Genomic DNA, 16,841 nt, shown 5'->3' with positions numbered 1-16,841 from the left:
TTATCCTAGGTATATGAACATGGGCTTTAATCTTTTCTTTTTTTAGACCCCACCCCCCTTTTTTATTTTGATCAAACACTAGTTTCATATCTTCTTAAAAAGCTGAATTTCCTAATACAGGGTTATCACCCAATCTGAGTATACTTGAACCTCTTCATAATAATCCTAAATACAATGCATAAACACACTAGATACAAAAAGTGATATTCACCCTAAAAAAAACTACTGTAAATTCAGAAATTATTGCAAGGTTTTTATTAATGCGAATAATGCGACTGGGTGAGTATCGCAGTAATAAGAACTCGCAATCTGATATCTGAGACATATAATGTATTCAGTTTTTCCTGAAATCGCAATAATTAATTTTGCACTTTTGTTAATTCTTCCAAAATCACAATAATATTAAAATGCACGCATTAATTTCTGAATTTTACAGTACTTCTTTTACATTGAAGATATATCTGAACACTGACAGATTGTAACATAAATATTAATAACGTCTGAAAGAGCCAAATTAATAAAAAAATATAAAATTGATAAGTCTCCCATGATACAATATACAGTGTAACCAGAAATCTTAGCTGAAAATATACCATGAACATGAGGTAAAGGTCAGATGAACCATGCCAGATGGACCTTTTGCTTATTGCATATCTTAAAACAGACTTAACCACAAAAACTTCACATAGACCAAAGATACATAAAATGAGACCTAGGTCAAATGACAGACATGTACACCTTGCAATCATTCCATACACCTATTGCTTTTTATAGGATCTGAGAAACAGACAAACCAGAAAAGCATAACAACCAATGAACTGTGAAAATGAGGTCAAGATCAGATGAACTGCCAGACAGATATGTTCACCTTACAATCATTCTATATATAAAAATATAGACAGTATCTGAATAACAGGCCAACCACAAAAACTTAACATTGACAAATGCACCATGAAGGTAAGGTCAAGGTCAGATGAAACATGTCAGACAGAGATGTATACCTAGCAATCATTCCATACACCAAATATAGTTGACCTACTGCTTATAACATCTGAGAAATTGACTTCATCCGAGTCGAGGTCATGTCAGGTGAACCCTGTCTGACAGACATATAGACTTTGCAAGGATCTCTTATACCAAATATAGTTATCCTTTTAATAAGACATAAACTTAACCGACCGAAATAACTATATATTTTTTTAAAGCAGTGGCTGAACCATGAAAATGTGGCCAAGGACAATGGAAAAATAAATAACAATTTACTGCAAAAACAGTAATTTGTCATTAGTTGTCCAAATGTCCAAACCAACTATTGAATAATTCTTTATACACTGGATGAATAATAAAACTTTCAATTTTTACAACTAACAACAGGTATAAATCTTTAAAAATCTTAAGTAAGGATGGTTAAACATTATATATACATTTTTATTTAATTTTTGCTATCTGAAAACTGACTGTCAAATGTCATGAACCCCCCTCCCCCTTTCCCTAAATATATATATAAAAAAAAACATTACATGTTATATGGTACTACCCATTGAAAAAAAACCTGATATATATTTCATCAAACAACCTTAGTTAACATGATATATATTTCATCAAACAGCCTTAGTTAACAAACAGAATGACTGTTCGTGATAACCAAACTTTGTCAGTGCAGAGTTAACAAATCTAGAAATGCTACAGGTGATCTTCAAAAACATCAGTATGCAACTTACCTAAAATATCAAACATTTTTCTCATAACTTCTTGGAAAGCTGGGAAAAATGAATTATGCTCTTCCAGTCTTCTTATTACACTAAAATATAGATATGAAAAAAAAGTAAAATTTTTAATTATTTTGTTTCTCATGGATGACAAACATAACTCTTTTGAAATTGGGGAAATGAATACAGTGCCTGTATTTGGGGTTGAAAAACAAAGGTAGCAACTCTTGTTATTTCATTGATTGATTTAAAATTTGGTCAAAACCTGAAATTGCTAGCTATATCACCTAAGAATTTTACAAAGTAAAAAAAATCAATAATAAAAGAACACTTATTCAAAGATGAAAGACTTGGTATGCCAAAGAATAAAATTTGCCTTAAATCATTATAAACATCTAAAAACATGTACTTGGAAGTAGGAGTCAATATCCTCAAAGTCAAAATAGAGGGTGTGAATGGGGTTTACAGAAAAGAGAATAATGAACCAAGGTTAGAAAAAATGGCCCCCCAAAAAATTCAGATTAGAGAAAAAAGGGCTAAAAAATTCCCAAAAAGAATAAAGAATAATGAGAAACTACAATATAAAGAAAATGAACAATGGGCATAACATAAAAAGAATAGAGTAAATCGACTAAAATATTAAAGAATACAAAAATGGTTAATCCCCATCCAAACCCTAGTAACAACAATTTCAGGTAAAATAATCAATACTAAACAATTAGTGAAGAAGCTCTAGATTGAATTTGTAAGCCATTATTTAGAGATATAACTTGTCAACCATAAAAGCTATGATGCATCTAAACAAACATGATCTGTACCTTACAATTATTAATGATTCATTACATGTATAATATTAAAACTTTGATATAAAGCAAAGTATAGTTTTTTTTTCCCTCAGAAACAATGAATTGGTTGATTTAACTATTTTGAGGCAGCAATAGCTAAAATGGTTCTATTTAAGCTATTGCTGCCTCAAAATAGTTAAATCAGCCAATTCATTGTTTCTGAGGGAAAAAAAAACTATACTTTGCTTTATATCAAAGTTTTAAATAGAACCATTTTAGCTTAGAATACTTTTACTCAAGTTTGTATTTGAAAGACAACTACTAAAAAACATCAAACTAAAAATATTTGTACAAAAGAAATATATTACTTATTTGGATTGGCCCCTTTTTGGTTGATGCTCTTAAACATTTCTTTATCTAGTTTTTTTACATTAAACTGACTTAATGACTTTCTTAACTAGCGTTATGGGACATAATGCCAAACCTGTCACTTACCCCTCTAAATCCTCTGTCTGTAACAGAGCTTTAAGCTGTTTACTTGTTGTATTATTATGTTGGCTACATAGACGCCCTACTGTGTCTACAATGTCTGAAGATTTGCAATCTGCATCTGAAATAAAATGCTTCGCTGGGGCGCAGCTTGATACGACCGCAGAGGTCGAACCCTGAACAGTTGGGGCAAGTATGGACACAAAATTCAAGCTTGATACAGCTATGACTTTGGATTGTCATTAAATATTTGACACAGCATAGGTTTCTGACACAGGATGAATGTGGTGTAAGAACTGGAAAAAATTTAATTTACCTATTATGGTGGAATATCCATAAACTAAATTGTTTGTTAATTTCAATATATCAAAGAATATGTAGAATTCAATGTTTGATGTAATGTAATAAAGTTGAAATTTGGACCGTTTTTGTTCAATGTGGACCAATTTGGTAACATGTATAAATAATCAAAAATCTAAATACATGGGAGCCCATTTAAATACATCATAAAGGTATTAAAATAGAAAGTGACATCATAGTCATGGCTAAAAATAAACAAAAATCCTTAATCAGCAACATGTAAAGTAATATCTAAAAATAAAATTCCTTTGTAACCATAAAAGCCCATTTAAATACATCATAACAGATATTAAAATAGAAAATGACATCATAGTCATGGCTAAACATAGCAAAAAACCCTTAATCAGCATCATCTAACAGTAATATCTAAAAATGGAAATTACATCATAACAGATATTAAAATAGAAAATGACATCATAGTCATGGCTAAACATAGCAAAAACCTTAATCAGCATCATTTAACAGTAATATCTAAAAATAAAAATTTCTTTGCAACCATAAAAGTAAAATAGAAAATGACATCATAATCATAGCTAAAAATAAACAAAAATTTTTTTTATTGGCAAATTTTAAATGGAGTTTATTATACTAAAACAATAAATTTGCAACCATAAACATGATAAAACCCCATTTAAACACATCATAAAAGTATTAAATAATTCAACTACATCATAAGGCTATAAAAATAGAAAATGACTTCATAGTCAAGGCTAAAGGTAAACAAAAAACCTTCATCAGCAAAATTTTATATTGGCAAATTTCGAATGAAGTTTATTACACTAAAATTGTTGGCAAATTTCCAATGCATTTATTAACAATAAAGTTATTGGCAAATTTCCAATTTACATAATTTAAAAGCAGTGTAGATGAGATATTTAAATGAGTTTGAATTACCAACCTTACACTGCTTTTAAATAATGTTCTTTACTCAATTATTTGTCTATTAAAATGGAAACCCTTGTTTTTTAACCTTTTTTTCCCTTATTCCTTAAACATTAGAGCCATAACCACCCCCACCCCCACCCCCCCCAAAGCCAATTATTACTTTCCAATGTAACTTAAATTTCCAATATAAATAATTTTAAATTTCAATTCCTCATGATATATAACCGTATCATTATTATTTTCTTTCATATATAAATCTGAAACAACCATCTTTAAATGGAAAATTTTAAAGAAAAAAAAAGGAAAAAAAAAAATCCTAACTCCCACACATTTTTTCAACCCCCTTTTGATTCATCATCCCCCACCTCAATCACAACCTTCAATTTGTGGTATGGTACATTGCAATACAATTTCACAGAGATCCATACACTTGAACACAAGTTTTTGTTGCAAACTAAAAAAATCCTTATTTTTGACCAATATTTGGCCCCTTATTCATAAATGTTTGAGCAATTAACCCCAAAACTCAATTCCTACTTTCTCTTCGTGATAAAAAATAACTAACTTAAAATGTAAATTTTAAACAAAAAAAAAGGAAAAAAAACAATTACCCCTTTTTTGACCCCCGCCCCCCTTATGATTCATCACCCCCACCCCCCTTTCCCCCTAAACCAAGCTCAATAACAGCCTTGCCTTTGTGGTATGGTACCTTGTAATACAATTTTAGAGAGATCCATACACTTGAACACAAGTTATTGTCTAGAAACTAAAAAATGCTTATTTTAAACCCCTTTTTAGGCCCCTTATTACTAAACATTTTGGGCAATTACCACAACACTCAATTCCAGCTTTCCCTTTGTGAAATGGAACCTTGTAGTAAAATTTCAGAAAGATCCATACACTTACACACAAGTTATTGTCATGAAACTAGAAAAATGCTTGTTTTTTGCCCCCTTTTGGCCCCTTATTCCTAAAATTTTGAGGCAATTAACCCCAAAATCAATCCCAGCATTGACCCTTTGTGATATGGAATCTTGTGGTACAATGTCAAAGAGATCCATATGCTAACACACAAGTTATGTCTGGAAGTTAAAAAAAATGCTTATTTTCGGCCCCTTTTTGGCCCCTAATTCCTTAACTGTTGGTACCATAACCCCCAAAATCAATCCCCACCTTCCTATTGTGGTATTGAACCTTATGGTAAAATTTCATAGAGATCCATTCACTTAAACTAAAGTTAGAGTGCGAAAACCATTGTGTATTCGGACGACGACGCCGGACGACGACGACGACGCCAACGTCATACCAATATACGACCTCAAAATTTTTTTGCGGTCGTATAAAAAAATGTATATACTATTGAGTGATCAATCGTTGTTCTTTATCATAAAAAACCTAATCACCATTACCTTCCAACTGGTCAGTTCAATTTCAGCAATAGATATTAAAGATTGATGGTTGCTTGCTTAAAGTCCTGTTGCATTTATTTCATGCATATTCAGGACCATTCTTAATGCAAAATATCACTTGTTGAAATGAAAATTTCTAAGGCGAAACAATTTAATTCAGGTGGTTTCACCAAATTTGATTTCATATTATGCCCTCAAGTAAACCAAAATCTTGAAGGTCGTAAAAACTAAATCTTGAAGGTCATTAGAATGTAAACTATGATGTGGCCAAATAAATTCCATACTGAAAAAAAAAACAAAATAAATTTGCAATATTGAATAAATTCAAAACCTCTGTTAACAGACTATATGGAAAGAGGTGAACAAATAAGTGATGGTAATATATTTGCTATCAACACATGGATGAGGATGAAAAAAACAATTCTTTCTTTGTCAAACTAAAAATATACTATAAATCTTAATTTTCTTCATGTGAATTAAAAAAATTATTTACCTAAACCTAAAAGGTTTCTGAGAGTATTTAATACATTGTGGACTTCTCCTAATTTGCTGTAGATATCATTCATACGAGGGTAAACCCCAGACACTGATGGAACATCAAATAGAGTCTGGAAATGCTTAACAATACTCTCAAGGACTGTACGAGATGGATGTTCTTTTCCATCCTGAAATATACATTAGAAAATCTATTCACATTTGTTTTCACTCAACTCATAAATGCTTAAATAGAAACTGGAACAGATTTTACAATTGAGTGTAAAAACAATAGTTTACATTTCACATTGAAGAGTTCTCATTCTTTGACTTCAAGTTCAGAAATTTCCACAAATTTAAACTTTATAAGTTTTGTGTAAAAGAATAAATTTCACTTTATTATATGATTTATTTAACAGAGAATAATTCATCAATTACCATCAAGTTTTGTGTATAATTTATGTTAATATTTGATAGAAAATTTGTTGCTAACTTTAAGTTTACTGGACATGTTTATAATTAGCAAAGAATTTTTTGGCAATGAGAGTTAACAGCCTACAATCACTTTCTCTTTGAATTTAAACATCCCTGAAATGTCTTTTTTAAAAGGATACTTAATGTCATGAATAACATACCTTATCTCTTGAGATACCATCATCATAAACAAGTTTGTCTAGTGCTGTGATGATTTTTGAAACCGATGGTTCAGCACTCATTCTGATCTTTAACCAGGGTGCTACTCTGTCTCCAAGTTTGTTCACTGATATTGCTAATTCCTGAATTAATAAAATTAAAATGAGCCAAGTCTCATCTTTTTTCAGACATGTTATTTTTTATTATAAAGCTTATTCATTAATCATGAATTCAAGAAGTATATCATTTCCTATTAAAAATAATCACAAAATTTTGAAAGGGCAAACACTACTTACCAATCACAGGATGATATGGCTTCTGTAATTGAGGATAACAGGGAGAAATGGTGAGCCATAAGACTAAAAGAGATGTGATAACACTTTGATCTGGTATGAGTGCACCTTCAGTTACAACATTTATGTCTTTGATGTTAATAAACTGTTTAGTGGTGTAAACAACTGGGAAAATTTCCCTTCTACTTAATTTATTAGTAAAAATATAAAATAATTGTAGCAAAGCTGAAATTTTATACAAGCCACTCCTTACAGTTGTAGTATTTTAACTCAATTTTAAAATACTGTAAATTCAGGAATTATTGCGAGGTTTTTATTAACATGCATAATGGGACTTGGTGATTATCGCAGTATTAAGAACTCGCATTCTGATATCTGCTATATAAATATCTGTATGCAGATTGTCCTAAAATCGCAATAAATCTAGCATTTTTGTCCATTTTTCAAAAAACGCAATAATAAATGCACACAATAATTTCTGAATTAACAGTAATTAACAGTAATGCTTGACTTGTTAAAGAATATTAAAGTGATCTATTATTAACCATGTTGAATACAAAGAATAGTTAAGTGATCCATGTTAAATACCTGTAATGAATCTTGATCATCTTTCCAGCTCTGTATGGTGGCCATGGCTAACTGTAAACTTTTAGAACTTAGAGTATTTTTCTTCCTTGAAGGACTTTTAGATCTTCCTTTACTTGTATTTATGTCATCATCATTTACCATTTCTGTTACATTCCTACAGAACTTTAGAGTTGAAATTGTACAATTAGTATTAAATAGCTGTTAGAGGTATCAATGTCAAGGTGGGTTGATTTTCACTATTTTTTCTGGTACCTAAACAATGATGAAAAAGGATCCTAAAAACTATGATAAAGATGTGAAGGCAAGCCATCTCATGCAAGGGCTAATACCCAAACATATTTTAACACAAAACTTAACTAAAGACATTCATGAGTGAAATAGGTCAAGGTCACCTTAATACATTATGTCCTTCATCACATACTATTGTGCATCAACTGACAATTTCACAAAAGATAATTCCTCCATGATTTGTAGTTGATTAGGTGTGGACCTAAGCCAAAACTTAATCAAAGCCATTCATTAGTTGAAATAAGGTCAAAGTCACTTTATGTATCAGTTAGTCTATGAAAAGGTATGTACTATCAAATTAAGAGCCAGGGGGTTGCCAGTGGCAATTTAAGTATTAATATCTTGATTACGATACAATGAAATTTTACCCTTTTGGTCATTCATGCAGAGTTACTTAGTACAAGGAAAAAGTATGTACTATGAAAATTAGAAGGCAATTTAAGGAATTTGATTGGACGAGAAGTTGTAAGTATGTGCTAATTTAGCATGGACCTTAGTCACTCAACAGATGCATTGGCTGACAAAAGATCATTCAACTATGGTTTAAAGCTGCTTAGATCTGGACTTTCAGAATTCTCCAGAGACTACAAAAATTGTCACGACACTATCCATTTCACCAAGATCCAAACAATGTTCAAAATGTTCAACTTTTGTGTTACATCAAATTGCCATTAACGATCAAGAGAAAATATTTAAATGTAATCACCTTGATTTAGATATTAGTGGCCATCAAGAGTGATTATAAAGATGTTAACTTTACTCGAGGTGATAACTGTTTTAATGTGACCCCATTATGACATGTGTAAAGACAATGTGAGAAGGAACGGTGAGCTAAAAATGATATACTGAAAAATTATTTGAGAAATCTTCACTAATTTATCACAACAGTGCACATGTTGAAATGTCACACCTGCTTTACTAATAATGATTGATTTTATGTTGAAAGTCTTTTAAGATGAAGGTCTTATTACAAGTATTGAATATACTTAACATTATCAATAATCCATGTAAATGAGGTCAGTGGTCAAGGTCAGATGGACCCTGTCAGACAGATATATTCACCTAACAAAATTATTTAACCTATTGGTTATAGAAACTTATGTAACCTCATTGACGAATAAACCATGAAAATGAGGTCAAAAGTCAGGAAGGCAATTGAGATAATTTCTAAGCCTGCCTGCATTTGGAATTTATACAAGTACTGTAAATTCAGAAATTATTGCGAGGTTTTAATTAATGCGAATAATGCGACTATATAAGCATCGCTATAATAAGAACTCATATTCTGATATCTGATACATACATCTGCATGCAGCTTTTCCTGAAAATCGCAATCTCGCATTTTTGTCAATTATTCAAAAATCGCAATAATAAATGCACACAATAATTTCTGAATTTACAGAATTATGAAGCTAAGTAACACTTTTATTGGTAAATTTCTAGGAAACTGTTGCCATTAATAACCTTGAACTATTGTGCTAACTGAAATTATTTAAAATGTATTATACATGCCAGAAATTATCATCATTACTAATGACAGTCCTAGGGTAATATAAATTGATATACATTATCACCTAATCAAAACAATCAACAGGTAAACATTTGTTTTAAAGGTCATTAAATCATCATCACATTCAAACTCTCTCAAGACTTTATTGGGAAAATATACCCTGGAAAGTTTTTTTTTTATTAAACTTATCTTCCCACCACCTTCTGTAATTATCCCCTGAACAGGTTATTGGTCTTCAAACTTTTCTAGGTATGAAATCAATCTTTTAAGACTAAATTATCATGTAATTGATATATGATTCTTTGGTTCATAATATTTTGAACTAATTGTGGAGCGTTACCATTAACATTAAATTCAATAATTCAAAAGAAAGGCATTTAGCTTCATAATCATCTATAAACTGCCTTACAACAAATCTATACAAGGGTCTGTATTCCCCATTGTTGGTAGTCTAGACTTCTGAATCAATCTTACTTAATTTCACTGTCAAATATATGTTTTTTAAAACTCCCAGTCCAATTTCCAATTTTTTCCTTTTTTGTTTTACATGTACCTAATTTTTCTATATACAGTTAAAACTGGGGCAGGGTAAACAGAACCCTTAATTAACAGCTTTCCTGTTCATTCCAGTTGCAAATTGAAGTCCCATTATTTTCCTTTTAAATCCTTTGGAAAAATACAAATATTATTAAAATAAGTTGACCAAACAAGAAATGAAGACTCTATGTACACCAAGAAGGAGAAAAAAGGATTATGATAATCTGAATACACTGTTGCGGAAAAGGTCTTTGCAAAGAACTTACATTGAAAATAAAAAGTACAATCAAATCCAGGAATCTGTGAAAATACCTAAACCAACACAGAAAGATCTTGCATTACTGATTGGGATTGGAAAAACAACTGTCTGACATTTTAAAGAGAAATGGTGAATATAAGACAATTTACGAGGACAATACAACATCTGCAAGAAAAGGACATGATACTGGAAGTAAATATGAAAGCTAAATGTGTTTCAGTGGTTCAAGTAAGCCAGAGCAAAAAATATTCAGCTCAGAGAACCTTTTATCCAAGAAAAAGTTTAAGAAAAGGCAGAAAACATGGATTTAACTGATTTCAAGGCATCAAATTGTGGGAGAGCTGGCAGTCAAATATTCCAATTGGATTTTTTAAACTCTTCAAAGTGATGATTTTCAATCAAAACTCAAAACTTATGTCAAGGACTTTACACCTGAAAATGTGTTTAATGCTGATGAAACAGGGTTATTCTTTAAGGCGTTACCAGACAAAATACTTGGTCAAAAAGGTGAAGCTTGCAAAAGTGGTAAATTAGCTAAGGAAAGAATTACAGTCTTGCTTGCATGCAGTGGCACAGGGAAAAAGTTTTAACTGTAATGATTGGAAGGGCAAAGAAACCCAGATGTTTTAAAAACATACTGTAAATGTTAATCATTTGCCCATCATTTGGTAATCCATTAAATACGGGTGGATAACAGAGTCATTTTTTGTGAATGGTTAAACAGAGCAATAAACAAATGAAAAAACAAATGAGACTGCATTACTGGATGAGATCTGATGTCATAAGCTTCAATTTCTTGTCAATCTGAAACCTGAATAAACGTACCCAGTCCAAAATGACCTGTTTTCATAGTCCCATTGCTGGCCAGTTTATACAGGTTTTACTGTAGTATTAAACACAATTTACATGTATGGACTAATGACTTGAATTTGATTGTTAATTTTTGCGAATTTTATAATATAACTGACACATTGATTCATGTTAACACAATACTCTTAATATAAAACTTTGAAAGACCTTCGTACTCATTTAGATATCTCCTGTTTAAGAAATTTCCAAATTTTTGTCAATGAATTAAGACATGAAATTACCTTCAACTTTACAATTTCTTTCATGACAATCTGCTTATAAAAAAAATATTTTTAAGCTTAGCATCCATTTTATATTGACCTGTTGAATGAGAGGACTTCCTGAAAAGTTGTACAGATTGAATGTTTAAATATATCTATATTATATAATGGTACCACAAACTAGGCCTTAACTTACCTGCTCAAACTGTAATGCAGTCTCTAGTCTTTCATTAAATTTCTGTACCCGAGGTGTAACATTCTCAAGATCATCCGTGTCTAATTCAGTAGCAACATCCTACAACGGAAGTATATAAAAATCCTAATTTCCAAATAGAAATAACTTTTGATTATCAGTTGATTAGATAATAAGGCACACTTTCTGTCGTTTAACCCCACCCCTTAAACTCACTCATAAGTTAATGGTGATTGTTTCAAACATTCAGTCTCTACTATGAGTACAAAATGTTCCAGCTTTCTCATTCTTTCAAATTAGTATGTATTTTAGAGTCTTCTTATCAACTAATTATAATTTAAGTACTGGTACCATTTCTATATTTATCAAAATGCAAAAATAAGTTCACTTATTTCCAGTAATAATTTACTGTTGTCTTCTTCCTGTCAAGTGGCAAATGTTACAAACATATTCATGATAGACACCAATCATATTATAAATCAATAAGGTAGATTATAAAGTCTTTCTTATAGTATTCAAATTCTTTCAAGGTAACACAATTTTAAAAGGATTTTAAAAAATCAACATTTTTGTAATATCCCATGTATAAGGAACCAAATAGTCCCTCTAATAGTACGTTTGTTTGTCTTAAGAAAAAGATCACCTTCAGACTTATAGTTAATTACTTAATGTGCTGAGAGCATGGTTCACTCAAACACAGGGGATTAGATTTAATTTTGTTGGAAATCGGGAACCAAATAATAGGATACTGTAGTGGGGCATCATTGTATCTTACATTCCATACTTATGACGTTACTAATACATCAATCATTGATACAAAATTATACAATTTTTTTACTTCTATGTTTCTATTCAAGTACTTTTAGGTCAAACGATTTACCATATTGGTGTAAAACCTTCCAACCTGATGTGGTCTTATATTCTTTCTGCACAATGAAGCTGCATTTTTATCTCCCTTGAATTTCCCTTCTACAGTAGGGGTCCTTATTGTTAATTCCATAGCCAAGGTAAGTGTAATTCTTAGCCAAATTACGACTCAGCAACTCTTTTCACAAAAAATCTTAAGAGTAAAATTACTTGTAAGTCAAACACATTTCAGTACAACTTACGATCAATTTTAATCTTAGTTTTTTGTGAAAAGAGCCCCTGATTATAAAGAGAGGCAACTCTTACCCTAAGGTACTGTCTACATAAGTCTAGTGGTAAGTATTCTAAATCATCTAACTTTGTACTATACTTTTTCCTCTGTCTGAATGGATCCTTCTTGTCATTTTCTCCAGGTATGCTGTCAAAAGATTTAAAATTCAATTTCTTTGACACCTTTCTGTTCTGATACTTAATTAGTAACTTGGTGATAATGGCAGTCATGGCAACCATGCAATGCACATGATTATAACTGATGCATGCAAGAATAAAATTAACACAGGCCGCACTTTCAAAATATGTTTTAGCTAAAAATTGCAACAACATGGCAAATTAAGAAAATTTGCATCAGAACTTTTAAATACATTCAGAGAATTTTTTTCTCTTGGAAGGATACTTTAGTTTATTACTTGTTCATTTGTTCCTACATAAACAACTAAAGATTTGCATTTTGTTAAGAACTTAAATTCATTCATTACCAGTACAAATAAATTCTAAAATTTGATGTTCAAATGAATAATACTAAATCCACAGTAGATTGATATTTTAACTGCTGATGAAATCATTTTTTGTTGTTGTTTCCCTTTGCATTCTTTCATCACGGTTTTTCCCTCACACTTGCGATGTGTGGTGGCCAAAGTTCTAACGAGTGATTTGTAATTAAGGTTACTGCATATGGAAAATTTCAGGGAAGACAATAATTCAATAGCAGTACATTTATGAAGATTTTGATAATATAAAGCATTTTCTTTTACAAGAAAGTTCACGTACACTTGTTATATAGTAAAACTTAGCCATTCAAGTATATAAAACATATTCAACTTTGTTTTTTAAATTTGAAGTTTCAGACTTTTGACATTAGTTCACAGATTCTCTCCATGTATTACACTTACTTTATATTATGTACAGCTAATAGTTTCTCTAATTTTTTCACTCTTTGTTGAATGACTCTGTAGTCTGTTATCTCGGGTCTACAAATTATAAAGAATCTGAGATATTGGATTGCTTTTCAAATTACATATCTTTCTTTATATGATTACCTCCTATATCAATTTATTAGTAAATCTTTCAAATTTTTTATACAGTAGGTCTTTAGCATGATTTATAATTACCAGCTTTACTTTTTGTAGAGGACAATGATTAATTGTATTTCTGATAGTCCTTATGAAGTTACTGATCAAGAATATAACATAAAGTGAAAAATAAGTATAGCAGACAAACGATGTTATTCCACTGTTTAAACATATTGATAGTTTAATCAATATTTGATTGGTTGAGACTATCCCACGTGTCATTGAACAAATCTTCATATTCCATTCTGAGGATCATATTCCCCTCTGAAATGTCGGGATTACTTCGTGCGACGTTACGCGCGGTTAATGTACATAACATTTTGAACTTCTTATTCTTCTTAAAATAGTGATAGCAAAAATCATTATCATGTTCAAATTTATTTCAGACGATAAAACAAAAAGACTTATAATTAAATTTTGTTCCTTACTATTTATCAATGGGTATGTCGTGTTTAGTTTGATTTACAAAAACAAGCGGATAAGAAAAAAAATGTATGCAGAATAATATTTAATGTATTGATAGTAAACAAAACATTCATTTCCCTTTGCCTCAGGAGATATGAAGATTTGCTCACCCTCGAAAAATCATATTTCCCTCGGGCAGAGCCCTCGTGAAATATGAATATTCTTGGGTGAACAAATCTTCATATCTCTCTCCGGCACGGGAGATAAATGTATAATATTTTAAAATAATACAGGAAAGAGAAATAAACTTTAACATCTTTAAGCAACAACTATTTAAAAGATTGTACGTTTTACAACCAACTAGTATAATAACTTAAAATATTTTTTTCTTGTAACAAATTTTGTATGAAGGCCAACATATCTGATAAGTAATCTACATTCCTAGAAATAGTCCTAATGATGACGACTGGATACCACTTTTACTTCACTGAACCAAAATATGAGGCCAAGGATAACTCCCTTATGCAATGTAAAACTTCATAGCCAATGGTATCAATAGACAAAATATGAAGCACTTAAATCTGTATACTTCTGAAGAATAAATTTATTATATGGCATGTTTTGCCACTGCTTCAGGAGATATACATTTGTCAAGAATACAGGGCCCATGGTCATAAAACTTAACTTAGTACTTGAAGTAGAAAATTTGTGCCTGAAACACCAAATCCAGTATTTCGATTGGTTGAAATCGAACTCCAAATTTTTAAGACTGCAAGCCCAGAGGAAAAAAAAGTCTTTTTTACAGAGATAAGTACCAAATAGTTTTATGCCTGTAGTTAAGCAATATTAATTGCAGACATGATAATAAGATAATAAATAGTTTTTGAAATTCAGAAACCTCATTAAAAAATGTCCTGACAAACCTTAACTTACCTAGATCCCATTTCTAATTTGACTAAATCCTTTTCATCTTGCAATTTCTTTACTTTGTCATTTGCTTTGGACAACTGTTTCTCATAAGACTGAAAAGTAAAAAGACAGACAATGATGAAGCTGATTTACTACTTATATTTGTTCACAATTACTAAAACAGTTATTCCTCTTTTGACAATTGAAATATATTGTAAACTAACTTTTATTTTCTAGCAATTTTTTTTCTGGCAACTTTGCAAGTAGAAAAATAACGAAAATATAAATAGTCGTGAATATGTCAAACTTAGATCATCTCTCATATGAATACACAAACAAACAAACAAAGATGGAATATCGCAAAATATAAATTGCTGTAGAATCAGCTAAAAAAGGCTGAAACATGAAAAAACTGTAAAAATTAAAGAACCTTTGTGAGCACGCTCACATACTCTACGCCCCCACATTGTCACTGGGCAAACACAATCTCACCAGATTCCTAAGTTCAAAGACTCATAACTCCTACAAAAGTCAACTAATGAAAATTTCTTGTGGATATGCACATCTACATATTATGTCCTTATTATCTACAAAGTTTCATAAAATTCTGTTGAGTAGTTGCGATGATAAACTGTTGCAGTAGTATATTTAGGCCGACATTCTAAGTTCAAAGGGGCATAACTCCTATAAAAAAAAATTGAATCTAAATTTCCTGTCAATATGCACATCTATATTATTTATTAGTATGTCCATATTATCTACAAAGTTTCATGAAATTCTGTAGTGTAGTTTCAGAGGAGCTGCAATGACAAGAACAAGACTGAGGGACAGGTCAAAAATATTATACTCCACGGAACTTTGTTCCCCCTTCATCCAAATATTCCTCAAGACTCCTATTCATCATACAGAACAAATCAGTAACAGCTGAGTATATAACTAAGGAAATTTCTCTTAATATTAATAGCCTTACCCTGATGAGAGACTTCATATTGGATGATACTCCTGTTTCATGTACAGAGTCCTCCTCATAGGTTCTGTTGTCTGTAACCTCATCTGACCTAAATATTGTTGATACATATATTTCAATAATGTATTTTTTTAATAGCTTGGTTTCAAACCGACTTTAAATTATGCTTTCTACATGAGGATTTACACTTTTGCATTTTAGTATACCTCTTATATTTTATAGTTTTTTAAAATGTCTAACTTCAGCAAACAAATGTGTGCAAATTTTTTACCATTATTCATAATTCATTTTCAATTTATTGACAGATAAATCATAGAATCATATAAACATTCTTGAGGTAGGTAGGGTCTCTAAAATAGATGGTTTGTTTCTGATGGAAAAAAGATGAAGTAGTGGTTAAATGCTCCTCCAATATTTTTTCAAGCAAAATTTAAACTAAGTTAAGCATACATAATTACAGGCAATGTCATTTTTTTTCTTATTTCAAAACAGAATTCAGAAAAAAATGGAAAAATGGTGCACAATTATATTATGTAAGAATGTTGGATGACATAATTAAACAGATATGAACAGATGAAGATCAATTAATGGTGAGTATAATAATAATAGTCTTTTTACCTAAATGAACTGCATTTTTTGTTATAGTTTCTGTAAAAATCTATACGGTTTTGAAATCTAAGATGGTTGCCACAATTTGGGTCTAAATTTTGATATAATTTAAAATCTAGAAACTGATTATGAAATTATCTATATTTAGTAATATGAAAAAGAGCACACACTAAAATATCTTGCCTGCTTTACTGATCATGACAGAACTTTGTAATCAAGGTTTAACTATAGGTATAATATAAACTAATAACAT

General features: G+C 30.6%; 1 protein-coding gene across 2 annotated transcripts in view; it reads right to left on the bottom strand.

The window, feature by feature from the left end:
- LOC127730110 (centrosomal protein of 70 kDa-like) overlaps positions 1 to 16,841 on the bottom strand; it is a 39,685-nt gene that overhangs the window by 9,411 nt on the left and 13,433 nt on the right. For both annotated transcript variants that reach the window (XM_052238235.1, XM_052238236.1), the window contains exons 9-18: positions 15,983 to 16,070; positions 15,037 to 15,125; positions 13,519 to 13,596; positions 12,656 to 12,767; positions 11,486 to 11,584; positions 7,626 to 7,787; positions 6,747 to 6,887; positions 6,131 to 6,302; positions 2,990 to 3,104; positions 1,722 to 1,801 (exon numbers count right to left, since the gene is read on the bottom strand). In XM_052238235.1, coding sequence (XP_052094195.1) covers positions 1,722 to 1,801; positions 2,990 to 3,104; positions 6,131 to 6,302; positions 6,747 to 6,887; positions 7,626 to 7,787; positions 11,486 to 11,584; positions 12,656 to 12,767; positions 13,519 to 13,596; positions 15,037 to 15,125; positions 15,983 to 16,070 — 1,136 coding nt within the window. The remainder of the gene's footprint in view (positions 1 to 1,721; positions 1,802 to 2,989; positions 3,105 to 6,130; positions 6,303 to 6,746; positions 6,888 to 7,625; positions 7,788 to 11,485; positions 11,585 to 12,655; positions 12,768 to 13,518; positions 13,597 to 15,036; positions 15,126 to 15,982; positions 16,071 to 16,841) is intronic.

The sequence above is a fragment of the Mytilus californianus genome, unplaced genomic scaffold (genome assembly GCF_021869535.1).
Source record: "Mytilus californianus isolate M0D057914Y unplaced genomic scaffold, xbMytCali1.0.p SCAF_2, whole genome shotgun sequence".
In the NCBI taxonomy this organism is placed as follows: domain Eukaryota; kingdom Metazoa; phylum Mollusca; class Bivalvia; order Mytilida; family Mytilidae; genus Mytilus; species Mytilus californianus.
This window is presented reverse-complemented; position numbering and strand designations above follow the sequence as displayed.